This window comes from Contarinia nasturtii, unplaced genomic scaffold, assembly GCF_009176525.2.
Source record: "Contarinia nasturtii isolate CC-2019 unplaced genomic scaffold, AAFC_CNas_1.1 Cnas_scaffold_3875, whole genome shotgun sequence".
Classification (NCBI taxonomy): Eukaryota; Metazoa; Arthropoda; class Insecta; order Diptera; family Cecidomyiidae; genus Contarinia; species Contarinia nasturtii.
The window spans coordinates 1-14,047 of NW_022201172.1; the positions used below are offsets into that span (position 1 = coordinate 1).

Sequence of the window (14,047 nt, forward strand, 5' to 3'; positions counted from 1 at the left end):
ATTTTGCTAGGATTACATTTTGAAGATGCAGCAAAGTGCAAAAAGTGACAAAAATGAAAATTATGAATACGTGGCATAGAGTACATCATAATTACTAGTTAATACCAGAATATAAACAGGATATGTTTAGTGTAATGGTTCCGAATGAAAAAACAAAAATTCATTTTGTTGACATATACTAAACATAATTCTAGTCAACAAGACAACAACAAACTGAAATTATTTTTTGGCTTTAGTCATTTTTCATCAAATCCCAGCTCCGTGTAAAATTTCGAGTCGATGTGTGAACATTTAAGCGAAATTTTTCAGATTTTGTATGAAACCCAATGCTCTGATTGACGAATGAGTTCTGAAAAAAAGTTTGCAGGAAAAAGTTTTGTGGCGATTCATGGTACTTTAGTAAATTGGGCATGCGGAATTCAAAAATACATGAATTTTGAGCAAAAGTATTGACGGAAGCATATGTTTTAGATGACTTTTTTGAAAATCGATGGGCGAAAAAAAAATTCGTTGCAACTTTTTTTCCTAAAAAATGAAAAGTGCATTTTTGTGATGGGCCTATCTTATAGAGCTCCTCTAATACTATCTACAACAATACTAAAACCAATTCACTTTCATACAAATTTATTGAAAAAAATTCATTTGAAAAATTACGAACTTTAAATCGAGCAGGGTGAAAATGAGGGGGGTGTAGGCCAAAGTGCCAGAACAAAAAATGTTACTCTCGACCAGGTCTACAAAAGCCGCACTAAGGGTTTTTTGCATTTTCAGAAATAAAAAATCGATGCACCCTAATATACATACAAATTTATCAAACATGAGCACTTATTACAGTATACAAATCTACTCACCAAAATCTCTCTCTCTCTCTTTGTGTGTATTACTGCTGTCGTAAGTCCGTACATTCGCTGCACAATGTTGTCACTGTGACGATGCTCTGATGCTTTTGTGTGAACACCGGCTCATCTCTCTACTACACAACAAATCAAAAATATTTGTCAGCAATTTGTTTTTTTCTTATATGTGTGTGGTCAAACTATATAGTTTCTTACATTTCCAATGATTTCCCAATCATCTCTCACTCACTCATGCATTCATTCGGCCAGACACACACTCGATTTACGTTTTTTTTTTTTTCAAAGAAAATTTTGTGATAATATTGGTGGTATCTACAATTTTCTTCGAATTTTTAAAAGTCATTTTTTTATGTTCTTATAATTATGTCGGAATTATGTCGGTTAAAAAAAAATATGTCGGAATTATGTCGGTACCCAGGAAGTTCATTTATTTTCCGAAACGACGACTAGTCGTGGACCAAATTTGACTGAGAATCGAACTCGTGTCCTCATGCTCACAAACCTGCACGCTAACCACTATTCTTTGGCTGAGTGATAAATGTTCTTCCAATTTCGATATCACAAAACTCACAAATAATATCAAAAATTGTATATATACCGCGAAAGTACTCGACATCAACTGTGTAAAATTCCAAGCTTCAGCTGAGAACAGTGATGAAATGATCACGATAATCAAAATTCTGTGGATGTGAAATACTATAACACAAGTGGCCACATTTTCTGTGTACTTGACATATTGGCGTTGTTCTTTCCGAGATATGTTGAGTGCGTCGGTTTGCCCCGTCTTCCCCTATGTGTGGTATATCACATATACTGCCGTCCCCGTGATATTATTAAATTCGACATAATTCCGACATAAATATAAGATACTTAGTAAACAATATTAATTTGAGGGAAATTTTTTATTTTTGAACTATTGTAAAAAAAAAAACATTTTTCAATTTTTTTCTGAGAAAATATTTCTTTTTTTGGATTTTTCAAGGAGGGGACATAATTCCGACATAAATATTAGACACATAGAAAAAAATATATGTCGAGTAAAATTTTTCTTTTTCTAAGTATTGTAAAAAAAAGACCTTTTTCCATTTTTTTCGAAGAAAATAATTTTTTTTTGACTTTTTGTGATAGATACATAATCGACATAATTCCGACATATATATAACACATATAAAAAACAAAAATAATTTAAGGAAAAAGAAAATTTTTTTAAATTTTTTTTTGAAAAAAATGATTTTTGTGGTAGCATACCGACATCACAATCATATTTCAAAATCTGAGTATATCATTTGAACCGACATATTTCCCACATAGTTCCCAAGCTTTTATTTTTCACGACTAGTCGTCGTTTCGGAAAATAAATGAATAGCCTCGACTTTATGCGAAAAGTCTTTTTTTTATTGAGCTTCCTGGGTACCGACATAATTCCGACATATTTTTTTTAACCGACATAATTCCGTCATAATTATAAGAACATAAAAAAATGACTTTTCAAAATTCGAAGAAAATTGTAGATAACACCGATAAAAAACACTCTTCGGATATGCGATGAACGTGAACTTCCCCCATTGAATTGGAATTAGATATAAAACCGATTTATTTTTAAAAAATTATGTAATAGTTATTTTACACAGTTGGAGTCGTCTTAGTGACTCTCAGAAAACGTACCGAGGTGTGCTTTATAATTATTGATTAATGAGTAAATGCAAAGATTTTTAATAGTAATTATAATATTACAATGTCAAGTCATTAGTAATTAGCTATAAAAGTTAATTTTAATTATCCACTCGGTATAAAGACACGTGAAGCAACTATGAAATTTAAAAAAATGAGTTCTAGTACTGCATTAAATGTCAAATGAAAGTAGAAGAAAAACATTGTGGATTATTTTCAGTATATGAAGTTTATAAATAAAGAACTTTCTCAAAAGTACGACCAAAATGAGTGAAAAAGGTGTGTTTGGTCCCTTAAATTTTACTGAGTGCCTTGGAGTTTCGTTTCAAGAGCAGCTATATCCATCATCATTCTCTCTGCCATGTCTATTCTGCAATAAATTGTTCACGCTGTACACAGAAAAATCAGAATATCTTACACATTTATATTTGGAACATCGATTAATTATTGGCGATGAAGATGATGTTGCTATATTACACGATTATCTAACATATTGGCGTGAAGTCTTTGTTGGCGATGATAAAAAAATTGGAGAATTCTGTACGACCATCATCATGGATCAATTGCCCAGTGGCAAACCATCAAAAAATGAAAAATATTTTTTGCTTTGTGATGTCACACCACAGGATAATGAAATAAGACAGAAACTGCGAAGAAAACGCCTGGAACTTGCACTAGCTCAACATCAATTCGAAAGAAAAGATAATACGTTTGAAAGAAATTGTTTGTTTTGCCGTGATATAATAAAGTCAACGAGAAAGCAATTCATTGAGCATTTATTTTCGAAACATTTTATGCAATTGGGAAAGCCAGAAAATTTAGTTTTCATTGATGAACTTATAAAAACTGTACAACTAAAGTTGGATAGTTTGATATGTATATTTTGTGAAAAAATATTCAAGGATCGTTCAACACTTAAAGAACATATGCGCAAAAAAGGTCATAAACGAATTAATCCGGAAAACAACTACTATGATCGTTTTTTTCTATCGTTTTATCAAAATGAATCGACTAATTATCAGCAGCGAAAAAAATCACACGCCAAAAGCTATAAAAACACTGTGGTAAAGGCATTAGCAAAAAATGGCTTATTAATTATTATTGATTGTTTTACGATTATTTTCGATTATTTATCGATTATTTTAAATTAATTCGATTCTTTTCTTCCTTAGGTAAAGGCATTAAAAAGCAATATTGGCAGCGTCTTTGAACGTGATAGTGATTCAAATTGGTCCGACTGGGAAGAAGAAAACCAAGAAGTCACTTTAATACATTGTTTGTATTGTGACAAAAAAAGTGAAGACTTCATGAAATTAAAAAATCATATGAAATTTTCACATGGAATTGATTTTGATCAACAAACGGAATCATTGTCTTTTTATAATCGAGTGAAAATTGTTAATTTCGTCAGGAGAAAAATGTACACTTTGGAATGCATCAAATGCAATGAACGCTGCGAAAACGTATCGAAACTGAACGAACATCTTAAGGAAAACAAGCACTACTCTCTTGGAACGGACAAGGATTGGAATATGCCCGAATATTTTTTTCCAACATATGAAGATGATGCTTTTTTATGCCATTTAGATGACTCCAATATAGAAGACGAAAATTATGTTTCTGTTGACGAATCGGATCATATCACTATATACACAGAGGATACAACAGTTGCCATTAATGTGGATGCAGAAGCATTATCTAAAGAACACTTCCCAAAGTAAAAACATTTCTAAATCGAATAAGTAGAAAAAAATCATATATACTAACAGTACAGTTGTTAACAAAATTTTAAAGGAATGAAAAAAGAGGAGTATTAAAATTATATCCAAATATTTGTTTAATACTGAATGAGTTCTGAGCTTTAGAATAATAAAAAACATTCATTTTTCATTGCATTATTAACATCTTTATTATTGGTGGACCAAGTTATCTGATAAATGTGAGCGAATTTAAATGGCTGTACCGCGTTCCAAATTTTGTTTGATTTCTGCAGTATGTTCTCCATAAAATCGTTCTAATTTTTTGTTGAAGCGAGCATTTTTTTCATTTATGTAATCAATATCGGCGTCATCGTTGTGCATACGACGTCTTGAGAAGCTCTTCCTTTTCATCATTTGTTGTTCCAAGTCATTCACCATATTGTCGATTGCTTGTGGAGTGTCCCTATGTGTTCCTTGTGAAATTGTGTGTGCATCGCCATAAAAGATATTGTCGCCGACTGCACGGCGTTTATTTTGATATTTTTCCATATCCATCGTCGGCATTTGTTTCACAAGTCTGTTGTATTGTCGTGCAGTTGCTTGTTCGTAACTAGTAAAGCCTGGATCTGGATTTTTTTTCTGCTTTTTTTTCTCATTATTCGCTGCTTCCACCGCTGATACATTAAGTAACTTTATACGGTCATAATTTAAACCTTTTGCTGCTGCTTCAGATCTTCCTTTTTCATTTGCTGCTAGCCAATCTGCTTGTCGTTGACGTGCTTCAAAATTTGTGGGTAGTTTGTTGCGTGCATCTTCTGCAACTACTTCAGCGTGGTTTAGTTTTCGTGCTGGGTTAAAATTTAACAATTTGTATTTTAATGGAATTAATAAATTAGTTTCAAATATCTTCATACCTGTAGTTCTTTGCAAGTGTAATTTATGCAAACGTTCAATTCGTTCTTTTGCTTTCTCAGTAGCACTTTTTTTTGTTTCTTCCATTGTGTTCCCTTTATTACTGTTTTTTGTTGAATAAACTTCTGTCAATTTTCTGTTTTCTTTTTGACATATACAAACTGCAAAAAGCAGACAACTTCACTGCACATAGAGTTTTAGATATTAATATCGACAAGAAGAAGAAAGAGAAGTGATCTTTTTTTTTAATTATCATTTGTGTATTTTCATTTTAATGAAATGGTTGAAGAACAAAATTCTATAAGCAAACTTAAGGTTTGTATCTCTTCATCAGATAAATAAACTTTTTAGAATACTTAAAAAAAATGCAATAAAATGTTAGTGTTTATATATAAATATTATCGTATTTATTTCCAACAGACTAAGACATTTCGTCCAAAATCAGTATTACTTTGGACTGTTGCTGATGTACAGAAGTGGTATCGTAGACATTGTAGCGAATATTTACAGTACAGTGAATTGTTTTTGCAAGTAAATTATGAAACTATGAAGTTATCTTCATTAAGTTAACATGTATTCTTTTCAAAAATTAGCATGAAATTACAGGACGAGCTTTGCTTCGGTTAAACGACAACTCATTGCAGCGAATTGGCATACAAAATAACCGTGATAGAGAGACAATTTGGCGTCAAATTCTCAAACAACGTCTAAAGACAGACAGCATGGAAATTAGGGATTTGGAATTTATGAACATTTATTATGAACAATAATTAAATTCAGTAATTTTTTTTAACCAAAATCTGATTGAAATAAAATTCTTAAGATTGTACTTTATTTATCAATCTTATTTCAAATGAACAGAAAAGGACGTTTCTTTATATATATATTTAAATTAGTTTACGTATTATTTAACATATTTTGGTTAAATTCATTGGAATTGTTTGTTTCGCAGTTTGTTGTGACATTCGTTGAGGCATCTATTGTGGAATTAATTGCGTCATTTCCATCTCTCGAATTTTCACATTTTTCATCCATAGCGATGTTTTTTGTTTCCTTGAGGTCCATACAGCATTGATTTTCTTTTCCCAATTCTTTAACATCGTTATCATGTGGAGACAGACAGGCTCGTTTACATTTTTTCAAATTTTTACTCTGTCGTAATCTTTTTTTCTTAATCAAACTTATGTGTTCATTGAGCTTTAGTACATTCGGGAATGCTTCATAACAGTGCGGACATACCACAGTATTCGGAAGCGTATGAACATGTAAATGAAAATTCAGTTCGCTTTTTGTACTGAAATATGCTGGACATTGTGTGCAACAGTGTTCCGAATATTGATGCAGAGCTTGTTTTCGTAATCCTTCACAGGGAAACACCACATTTCGATCATCATCCTCATCACTTACTTCACTTAATTGTATTGTTTGGTCGCAACTATCGACAGAATGTTCCAACATTTGCATCAGTGGTAACGGTAGGTCGGTTTCGGAAACATTTTCTTCAACAAGTGAAGCCACTTCGAATGCGTATAAGTAGCCATTTTCTTCTTCTTCTTCTTCATCTTCATCTGAAGATATACTAATAACATTTTCATTGCTTTTCAAATTATGAACCGCTGAGCAATCATCTTCGTCTTCTTGCAAGTAATGGGCAATGACGTGCTCTTCAAACTCTGGCGATGATTCAAAGTCCATCGAACACTCCAAACATCGGTAATAAAATTTTTGAAACATTTCGTTCCCGTTTCTTAAACGATAAACCTCACCGCAACGTACTTTTTCTTTGAAATTAGCTTCTGGTAAGTTGACTTGTGGACTACTTATGAGAGATGCCATTTCTTTTTGCAGAGTATAATTCAACTACACCATAAAAAATGCTCGCTTTCGAAGTTTTCAAGCACTATTTTATTCTGCCTATTAATTTTCCGTTCGTTTAATACAAACTTTCAATAACAATTGTATTTACACTATATTTTGTTGTATGTTTGGTCGGCATGAGATATGTCAGAGAACTGAATGCGATCGATGAATACATCTCTAATGTCTTTCTAGGTGGCGCATGTCAAATAAATTTTATTTTGCTCAAGAATGTGAGAATTTATTATTTTTATTAGTTTACAAAATCAACATTTTTTTAATTTTCATTTATTTTGAAATTCAAGATAATTGTTTTCTATTTCTCTTTTAATAATAACATTAAGTCAGTAACATGAAATTAGAACTAAACGCATTATTGTTTCATATCAAGGGTACCAATATAGACAATTGCAAATTATTTCAAACTCGTACGCAAAACATTATTTTTATATATTTATTAAACTTATTTTATAAATAACAGGAAAAAACTAAAATAAAACCTATAGATTTTATAAAATAATAATGACACTTTGCAAACAAAATTTCTATCTTTACCTCTGAAATGTATTTTATCGAACAAAAAGAAATGAATTTTTGCCGCCCATTAATATTTTAGCAGTTGGTAACGTCATACGCTTATGAAGCAAAACGAATACATAGAAGCCACTTTCTTGCTTATTAAAATGATGTATTATAACCTTTTTCAACATGGCGTTCTTTCGCTTGGCTATATTGAATCATTTAAGCACGTGTGTAAAAGTGCCAAAGTAATTTTTTTGAAAAATGTTAGTATTTTATTGAATTTTTTAATCAAATTTCTCAAATAAATTTTTAAGAAGTTTCTTTAATAGTTTTTGTGTATTTTGTTGCATAACTTATTGTGAATTTTCGTGAATTTTCTGATGAAAACTCAAGTTCAAACTTTTAGTTTGGAATATGTAAAGATAGACCTTTGCATATTACACCACAGCATTCATGTCATTGTCACGCCATTAGAGTTTGAACTAAATTTGATATCCAACACAAGCTTATTGTCCATAATTCTATAATAATTCCGTTTTCATCTTTTTTTTGGACCTAAAGTTGTTAATTTTTTGAAAAAAAAAAAAAAAAAAAAATATGATAAGAAAAAATTTAATATTTCAAATACTCTCATCTTTGGCGTGATGAGTAATCCCATTGTAATCAAATATCTCATGCCGGATATTTGTGCGATTTATTTAAATGCATACGACTTTGTGCTTGATGTTCAAAAAAAAATCTGATCAATACTTTTATTAATCGACGACAATAATATAATTAAATAATAAATTCAATGATCGGCTTCCTTCCCATGAGTTTCACTCAAATATAAATTGTAGGTAAAATTGTATATATGTGTATGTATACAAGAAATCAAGCGTGTATATTTTCAATAAGTAAAACATGAAGAGAATTCAACTATAATGACTGCGAATAATATGTTTTACAGCTTGAAACGAAAGGTGATGACGATAGAGCGAATACAAAGAAATTTGTCGTCATAAAATTTCATTTCAAGTATGAAAACATATTGTTCGCAGTTAAGGTTATGTTCATTATAATTGCATTCTCTTCATGATTTACTTATGATGTATATTTTCAATACACGCTTGATTAACAAAAGTATATGCCGTCATCGTGTACGCCTTACTGCGTAAATCACCATATAGTCTTCACCATACTACATGAAATAGTACATATGCATTTTACTTTGAATATTAATATTTGAGTGAAGCTAGTGAAAAATGAATTTTTTTATATATTTACTGTTGTCGTCGATTATTTGCAAAAAATTTCTTTCTAATAATACAAACAAACATACATTTTTTTCATATTTTGACTTATTTACAGGGGTGACGAGGAATACAAAAATGGACCAGCAGGCTTGGAAACTGAGGGTTTGATCGAGAGCAACTGGAATGAAGTCGTCGACAACTTTGATGACATGAACCTCAAAGAAGAATTACTTCGTGGCATTTACGCTTATGGTTTTGAGCGTCCTTCGGCTATTCAACAACGCGCAATTTTGCCGTGTATCAAGGAGCATGATGTTATTGCTCAAGCTCAATCTGGTAAAAAAAGCTTTGATTTCATTTGATTTGTTACATTGTTCAAAGATCGCCGGAAACCTTCGCCGGTCATTCTACAAAATTTATTTATGGAAAATATAAAACTTTAATCGTTTTTAACAATTCAACCATATTTATTATGGATATTTAAAATATTTTTCATTTATGCAGTATTTTATGGATATAAACCTATACATGTATATTTCTAGGTACGGGAAAAACGGCAACGTTTTCCATTTCAATTTTGCAGCGAATTGACACCAACTTGCGTGAATGTCAAGCGCTCATTTTGGCACCAACTCGAGAATTGGCAACACAAATCCAAAAGGTTGTCATCAATTTGGGTGAATTTTTGAAAGCCGAATGTTCTGCGTGCATCGGTGGAACCAACGTACGTGAAGACATGCGCAAATTGGACTCGGGCGCTCATGTTGTTGTTGGAACACCAGGCCGTGTATTTGATTTGATTAATCGTAAAGTCTTGCGTACGAACTACATAAAAATGTTTGTGCTTGATGAAGCCGATGAAATGTTGTCTCGTGGTTTCAAAGACCAAATTCATGATGTCTTCAAGACTCTTCCATCTGACGTTCAAGTTGTTCTGCTGTCGGCTACTATGCCCACGGATGTGTTGGAAGTGAGTAAGAGCTTCATGAGAAATCCAGCTCGTATTTTGGTCAAAAAAGAAGAATTGACCCTTGAAGGTATCAAGCAATTCTACGTGAATGTCAAACACGAAGAATGGAAAGTTGGTACTTTGTGTGACATTTACGAAACATTGTCGGTGACTCAGGCTGTCATTTTTTGTAACACACGCCGTAAGGTCGATCAGTTGACAGAAGACTTGACTAGTAAGCATTTTACGGTATCATCATTGCATGGTGATATGGATCAACGTGAACGTGAATTGATCATGAAGCAATTCCGCAGTGGTTCATCACGAGTTTTGATAACTACTGATATTTTGGCTCGTGGCATTGACGTTCAACAAATATCTTTAGTAATCAATTATGATTTACCATCTAATCGGGAAAACTACATTCATAGGTACATTCAAAAATAACATTTAATAAATTGAATAATCAATGTATTTCTTTAAATAGAATTGGTCGTGGCGGTCGATTTGGTCGTAAGGGTGTTGCTATCAACTTCATCACCGACGATGACAAGCGTGCACTCAATGACATTGAACAGTTCTACAACACCACCATTGAGGAAATGCCTGCTGATGTCGTAAATCTTTTGTAAAAATACATACAAGCAAACAAATACAAAAAAAAAACCGAAAGAACATATTTTGAGATTGATTAACGGCTATAAATTGCCTCCAAAAAATCAACCAAACCACCAACAACTACAAAAGAAAAATATTCCCATCATCAGATTTAAACATCTTATTCAATTGACACTAACTAAAGAAAATAAGAAAAAATTCTAATAAAAACGGAAAGATATTCGTAAAATAAAAATGTCTTTCTTTTAATTATTCCAAAAAAAAAACACAAATTAAAGATTAGTAGTATACTTATGTACATTTCGTCAAACCACAGGCAACAGAGGGGGGTTATTCAATGCCAAAATTAAGCGGTCACGCGAATACTCACGCCATTGCCAAAATTAAACCTCCACACCATTACCATATTTACATAAACGAAATATACATATCAATTATAATAAATCATAAAGGAAAATCGATCACGCGAACCGTTTGCATGCATAATCAACTGTGTACATAATAACTGTAATGGCATCAACGTAACGTGTCCTGTAATTATTGACACGAACAGTGTTACTGGTAGCTGCTGCCTTTTCACGGCATGCGTAACCAGAGCGAGTTTGAAAAAGTAGGTGATAAAAGGTACCTAAATGCAAAAAACGGGATCCAACCAATAATACCGCAACGAAGTAAGAAAAAAAGCATACACACATGCTAAACGACGGCAAACACCAAATCATTAATCAATCATAAATACGAAATAAAGAATACATATTTATGTGCACATATAAATGCATGATACAACTCTATCGAGAGCCAGGTTCTGAGTTTCTGCATTCCATTCATACCCAGTGGATTGTTGTTAAAATGACGTTTGCACTTTCTTCTTTCCCTCATTTTCCAAATATTTTTTTCTGTATTTTAGCTATCGATGTCTGTAAAAGTGTGTGTCTGAGACTATTTCATCTGAAGATATCAACAGGAGAACACGTTTATTTCATTTTTTCAAGTATTATATTGTTAATTTAATTTGTTAGTTTCAATTGCTAATAGATTATTGCTTATAATAATTTCCATCGACCTGTGTAAGTTAATAAAAACTGATTTGAAATTGAAGAGAAAAGTGTATTCAAAGTTTATTTTAAACGTATTCAACGCTTGTGAAGAAAGTTTTATATGAAGAATTTGGAAAAAATAATAACTGAAATAAATTTGTGACTTGGAACAAATTATTTTACATGTTACATTCAAAAGATGGAATAAACATTGATATTTTAGAAAAAAATATTGATGTGGTCTATATGTGCTTTGCAATAAATGCAGTTCAGCAAATCTGACGACATTCCGCTATTTAAGCCATCGACAACATTTACAATTACGGGATACATCTGTACCAATTTTGCAACAGTGCCATTCAAATCATTTATGTCTATCGAATCATCCCAGTGGCCTTCCGATTGCAATTTTTCTTTGCACTGTTCCATTATACGTTTCCTAAAATGAAATTTTTATAAATTTAGTGTTGATAATTGACATTAGAATTCAATCATTCGCCATACCATGTAGCATTCAGTTGAACAAGAGCTCTGTCTCGGGATTTCTCCAATAATTCCACCATTTGCGAACAGATGTTAGCGTCACCTTTACTGTGAATCTCATTTGGTATTTTAGCCACAGCAATGAAACGACAACAACAATAACATATATTTTTACTGTCAAAATTTTATTGTCAAATGGTGTCGACATTGGTGACGGTATTTTGAAACAGACTGTGTAATCCATATTCATCGTATATGATCCTATGGAAAGTTCTATACTTGATCTAGTTCACATTGACGGTTCAAATCGATTATGTCCAATAGCGTGGAAATGGACTGTGTGTTTCTTCTGTTACATGTACGTTGTAATGGACAAGTATAGTAACATGGCGTCGTTCAAATAAATTTAAAAATCCGTCCACTCGTGTCGACACCATCTAGCACGGTAGTAGGGATTTCATTGCTGTGGTTTTAGCTGACTATGTTGGAATGAATTAGACAAAGTAGCGGAATGTCGTCAGATTTGTCTACTGATAATGGTAGTAGAACACATAAATCGATCTGAACTGAATTTATTTCTCTTTTCTACGCGCGCATTTGCTTGCATTGAATAACCCCCCTCTGTTGCCTATGGTTGGACGAAATGTACATAAGTATACTACTAAGATTCTCCATCGAATACGGTCACAAACTTTATAAGAGTGAATTTAAAAAATAGTTTTGTATCACATTGATTGTAGAATAAATAAATAAATTAATTTACTATTTCAACAATAGATTGACGTCCATAACTGATAAAGTCTCTCACTTTTTTCAATAAATTTTGCTAAATTTGATAATTCAAGAGTTTGAAATAATAAAAACTCAAATTATGTAAAACAATATTTATTCGTAATAAAAATTACACACATTATAATAAATTGTCAAAATCAAAGTTTGCGTAACAGCTAAACTCATTGGCCAAATTTCTTTGATGACCTGGCTGAAATGCCTGTATATTTAGCAATAAATAATTTTTTATCCAATCTGCTGCTTTTTGTCCAGAACACATGATAATTTTTGAATTTTCTTTTTTAATTACGTGTATTAAAGTAGAGACATGCTCAATACATTCCTTCGATATGAATGGAGGATCGATAATTAAAATATCAAAAAAATTCCCATAATTATTTTGAAGAATTTCGTTTGTTTTCACGTCCTTGTAGTCATAATATTCGAAATCGTTACCAAATGCAGAAAATCTTGTGTCGAATTCGAGGAGTCGTACAATTCCATTGGGATGAATGGCTTTAACAGATTTATAAAGTGATGGGCAGCAAAGTAATGCAATAGCAATTTGTGATGGTTTCTGATATTGGTGACGTTCAATAATCAACTTCAAACATACTTTTGATAGTGAACATACAGTATTTTTGTCGTACCAGAACTGTGATAATTGCTGTTTTGAATATAAAAAATGACATTTCAAAATTGAATATATATATAAAATAAAATATACTGTACCCAGTCTTCTTCGAATTCTTTTTCCTCTGATTCCATGGAATCTTGCATATGTTTCTTGTACAAGAATTCGTTTAAAATTGCTATAGTGTCTGGTGGTAATTCAATGCGATCTTCATCATTGACTTCTTCACTTTTGGAATCCATTGAAAATGTATATTTATGGATCTATAAGTTTTAGGATGCTGTATTATAATGTGATTGGTAAGCGAAATCTCTCAAACATTTTGTTTTAAAAAACCTGTCAGAAACAGCATGTGAAACATTGACGTTTAACACCGATTTCGTGTATATCACGCAATCTGACGTAGTTAAATGATGGCGGGAAAATGAAAAAAATGGTTGGACATGAATCGTTTTAACTTTATTTTAGTCATTTACTAAATTGAAATACAATTGAATGGGTAAGAATAATCATGAGCTCCAAACATTATTTAAAAAAATACTGATACAAGACGATGAATTAAAATAAATGAGATACTAACTCGCGTTTAAAATAAATCTGATACTTGAAAGATATTGAAAATAAAAGTGGTATGTATCACATTTATTTTCAATTCGTTCAAGTATCAAATTTATTTTCAATTCTGGCTAGTATCTCATTTATTTTAACTCATTTGTGCATTATACCGAGTCTCCGAGAGTTTCATATAAGCCTCCCCATGTAGATGGTAAAAAATCGTGAAAAATGAAAAAAATAATCAAA

The 14,047-nt window shown here is 31.8% G+C and overlaps 5 protein-coding genes and 1 long non-coding RNA gene across 6 annotated transcripts; 3 read left to right on the forward strand and 3 right to left on the reverse strand.

The window, feature by feature from the left end:
* The first annotated feature begins 2,718 nt into the window (after window positions 1–2,718).
* Window positions 2,719–4,426, forward strand: LOC116350206 (zinc finger protein 277). The gene is made up of 2 exons (XM_031781948.1): window positions 2,719–3,592; window positions 3,701–4,426. The coding sequence occupies exons 1-2, from the start codon at window positions 2,795–2,797 to the stop codon at window positions 4,247–4,249; spliced, it is 1,347 nt and encodes a 448-aa protein (XP_031637808.1). The 5' UTR covers window positions 2,719–2,794; the 3' UTR covers window positions 4,250–4,426.
* On the reverse strand, window positions 4,412–5,278 carry LOC116350208 (pre-mRNA-splicing factor Syf2). Its single transcript, XM_031781951.1, has 2 exons — window positions 5,143–5,278; window positions 4,412–5,076 (listed from the first exon to the last, which is right to left on the reverse strand). The coding sequence occupies exons 1-2, from the start codon at window positions 5,225–5,227 to the stop codon at window positions 4,478–4,480; spliced, it is 684 nt and encodes a 227-aa protein (XP_031637811.1). The 5' UTR covers window positions 5,228–5,278; the 3' UTR covers window positions 4,412–4,477.
* Window positions 5,279–5,323: 45 nt separating this feature from the next.
* On the forward strand, window positions 5,324–5,994 carry LOC116350209 (protein aveugle). The gene is made up of 3 exons (XM_031781952.1): window positions 5,324–5,455; window positions 5,561–5,671; window positions 5,734–5,994. The coding sequence occupies exons 1-3, from the start codon at window positions 5,420–5,422 to the stop codon at window positions 5,908–5,910; spliced, it is 324 nt and encodes a 107-aa protein (XP_031637812.1). The 5' UTR covers window positions 5,324–5,419; the 3' UTR covers window positions 5,911–5,994.
* A 1,683-nt stretch (window positions 5,995–7,677) lies between these two features.
* Window positions 7,678–10,402, forward strand: LOC116350207 (eukaryotic initiation factor 4A-like). Its single transcript, XM_031781949.1, has 4 exons — window positions 7,678–7,782; window positions 8,870–9,090; window positions 9,297–10,134; window positions 10,191–10,402. Coding segments are annotated over exons 1-4 (1,206 nt in total). The 5' UTR covers window positions 7,678–7,780; the 3' UTR covers window positions 10,336–10,402.
* A 1,005-nt stretch (window positions 10,403–11,407) lies between these two features.
* Window positions 11,408–12,582, reverse strand: LOC116350210. Its single transcript, XR_004202004.1, has 2 exons — window positions 11,863–12,582; window positions 11,408–11,797 (listed from the first exon to the last, which is right to left on the reverse strand). It is a non-coding gene; the product is annotated as an uncharacterized LOC116350210 (long non-coding RNA).
* A 128-nt stretch (window positions 12,583–12,710) lies between these two features.
* On the reverse strand, window positions 12,711–13,601 carry LOC116350205 (protein-lysine N-methyltransferase CG9154). The gene is made up of 2 exons (XM_031781947.1): window positions 13,345–13,601; window positions 12,711–13,279 (listed from the first exon to the last, which is right to left on the reverse strand). The coding sequence occupies exons 1-2, from the start codon at window positions 13,486–13,488 to the stop codon at window positions 12,752–12,754; spliced, it is 672 nt and encodes a 223-aa protein (XP_031637807.1). The 5' UTR covers window positions 13,489–13,601; the 3' UTR covers window positions 12,711–12,751.
* Window positions 13,602–14,047: the final 446 nt, after the last annotated feature.

Coding starts and splice junctions, on each gene's coding strand:
- LOC116350209 (XM_031781952.1), top strand. CDS start 5,420: ATGGTTGAAGAACAAAATTCTATAAGCAAACTTAAG. Junction 5,456..5,560: donor ATTCTATAAGCAAACTTAAG/GTTTGTATCTCT, acceptor TATTTCCAACAG/ACTAAGACATTTCGTCCAAA. Junction 5,672..5,733: donor ACAGTGAATTGTTTTTGCAA/GTAAATTATGAA, acceptor TTCAAAAATTAG/CATGAAATTACAGGACGAGC.
- LOC116350205 (XM_031781947.1), bottom strand. CDS start 13,488: ATGGATTCCAAAAGTGAAGAAGTCAATGATGAAGATCGCATTGAATTA. Junction 13,280..13,344: donor AAGAATTCGAAGAAGACTGG/GTACAGTATATT, acceptor TATTCAAAACAG/CAATTATCACAGTTCTGGTA.
- LOC116350207 (XM_031781949.1), top strand. Junction 9,091..9,296: donor TATTGCTCAAGCTCAATCTG/GTAAAAAAAGCT, acceptor GTATATTTCTAG/GTACGGGAAAAACGGCAACG. Junction 10,135..10,190: donor CGGGAAAACTACATTCATAG/GTACATTCAAAA, acceptor TTCTTTAAATAG/AATTGGTCGTGGCGGTCGAT.
- LOC116350206 (XM_031781948.1), top strand. CDS start 2,795: ATGAGTGAAAAAGGTGTGTTTGGTCCCTTAAATTTTACTGAGTGCCTT. Junction 3,593..3,700: donor AAAGCTATAAAAACACTGTG/GTAAAGGCATTA, acceptor TTTCTTCCTTAG/GTAAAGGCATTAAAAAGCAA.
- LOC116350208 (XM_031781951.1), bottom strand. CDS start 5,227: ATGGAAGAAACAAAAAAAAGTGCTACTGAGAAAGCAAAAGAACGAATT. Junction 5,077..5,142: donor ACACTTGCAAAGAACTACAG/GTATGAAGATAT, acceptor ATTTTAACCCAG/CACGAAAACTAAACCACGCT.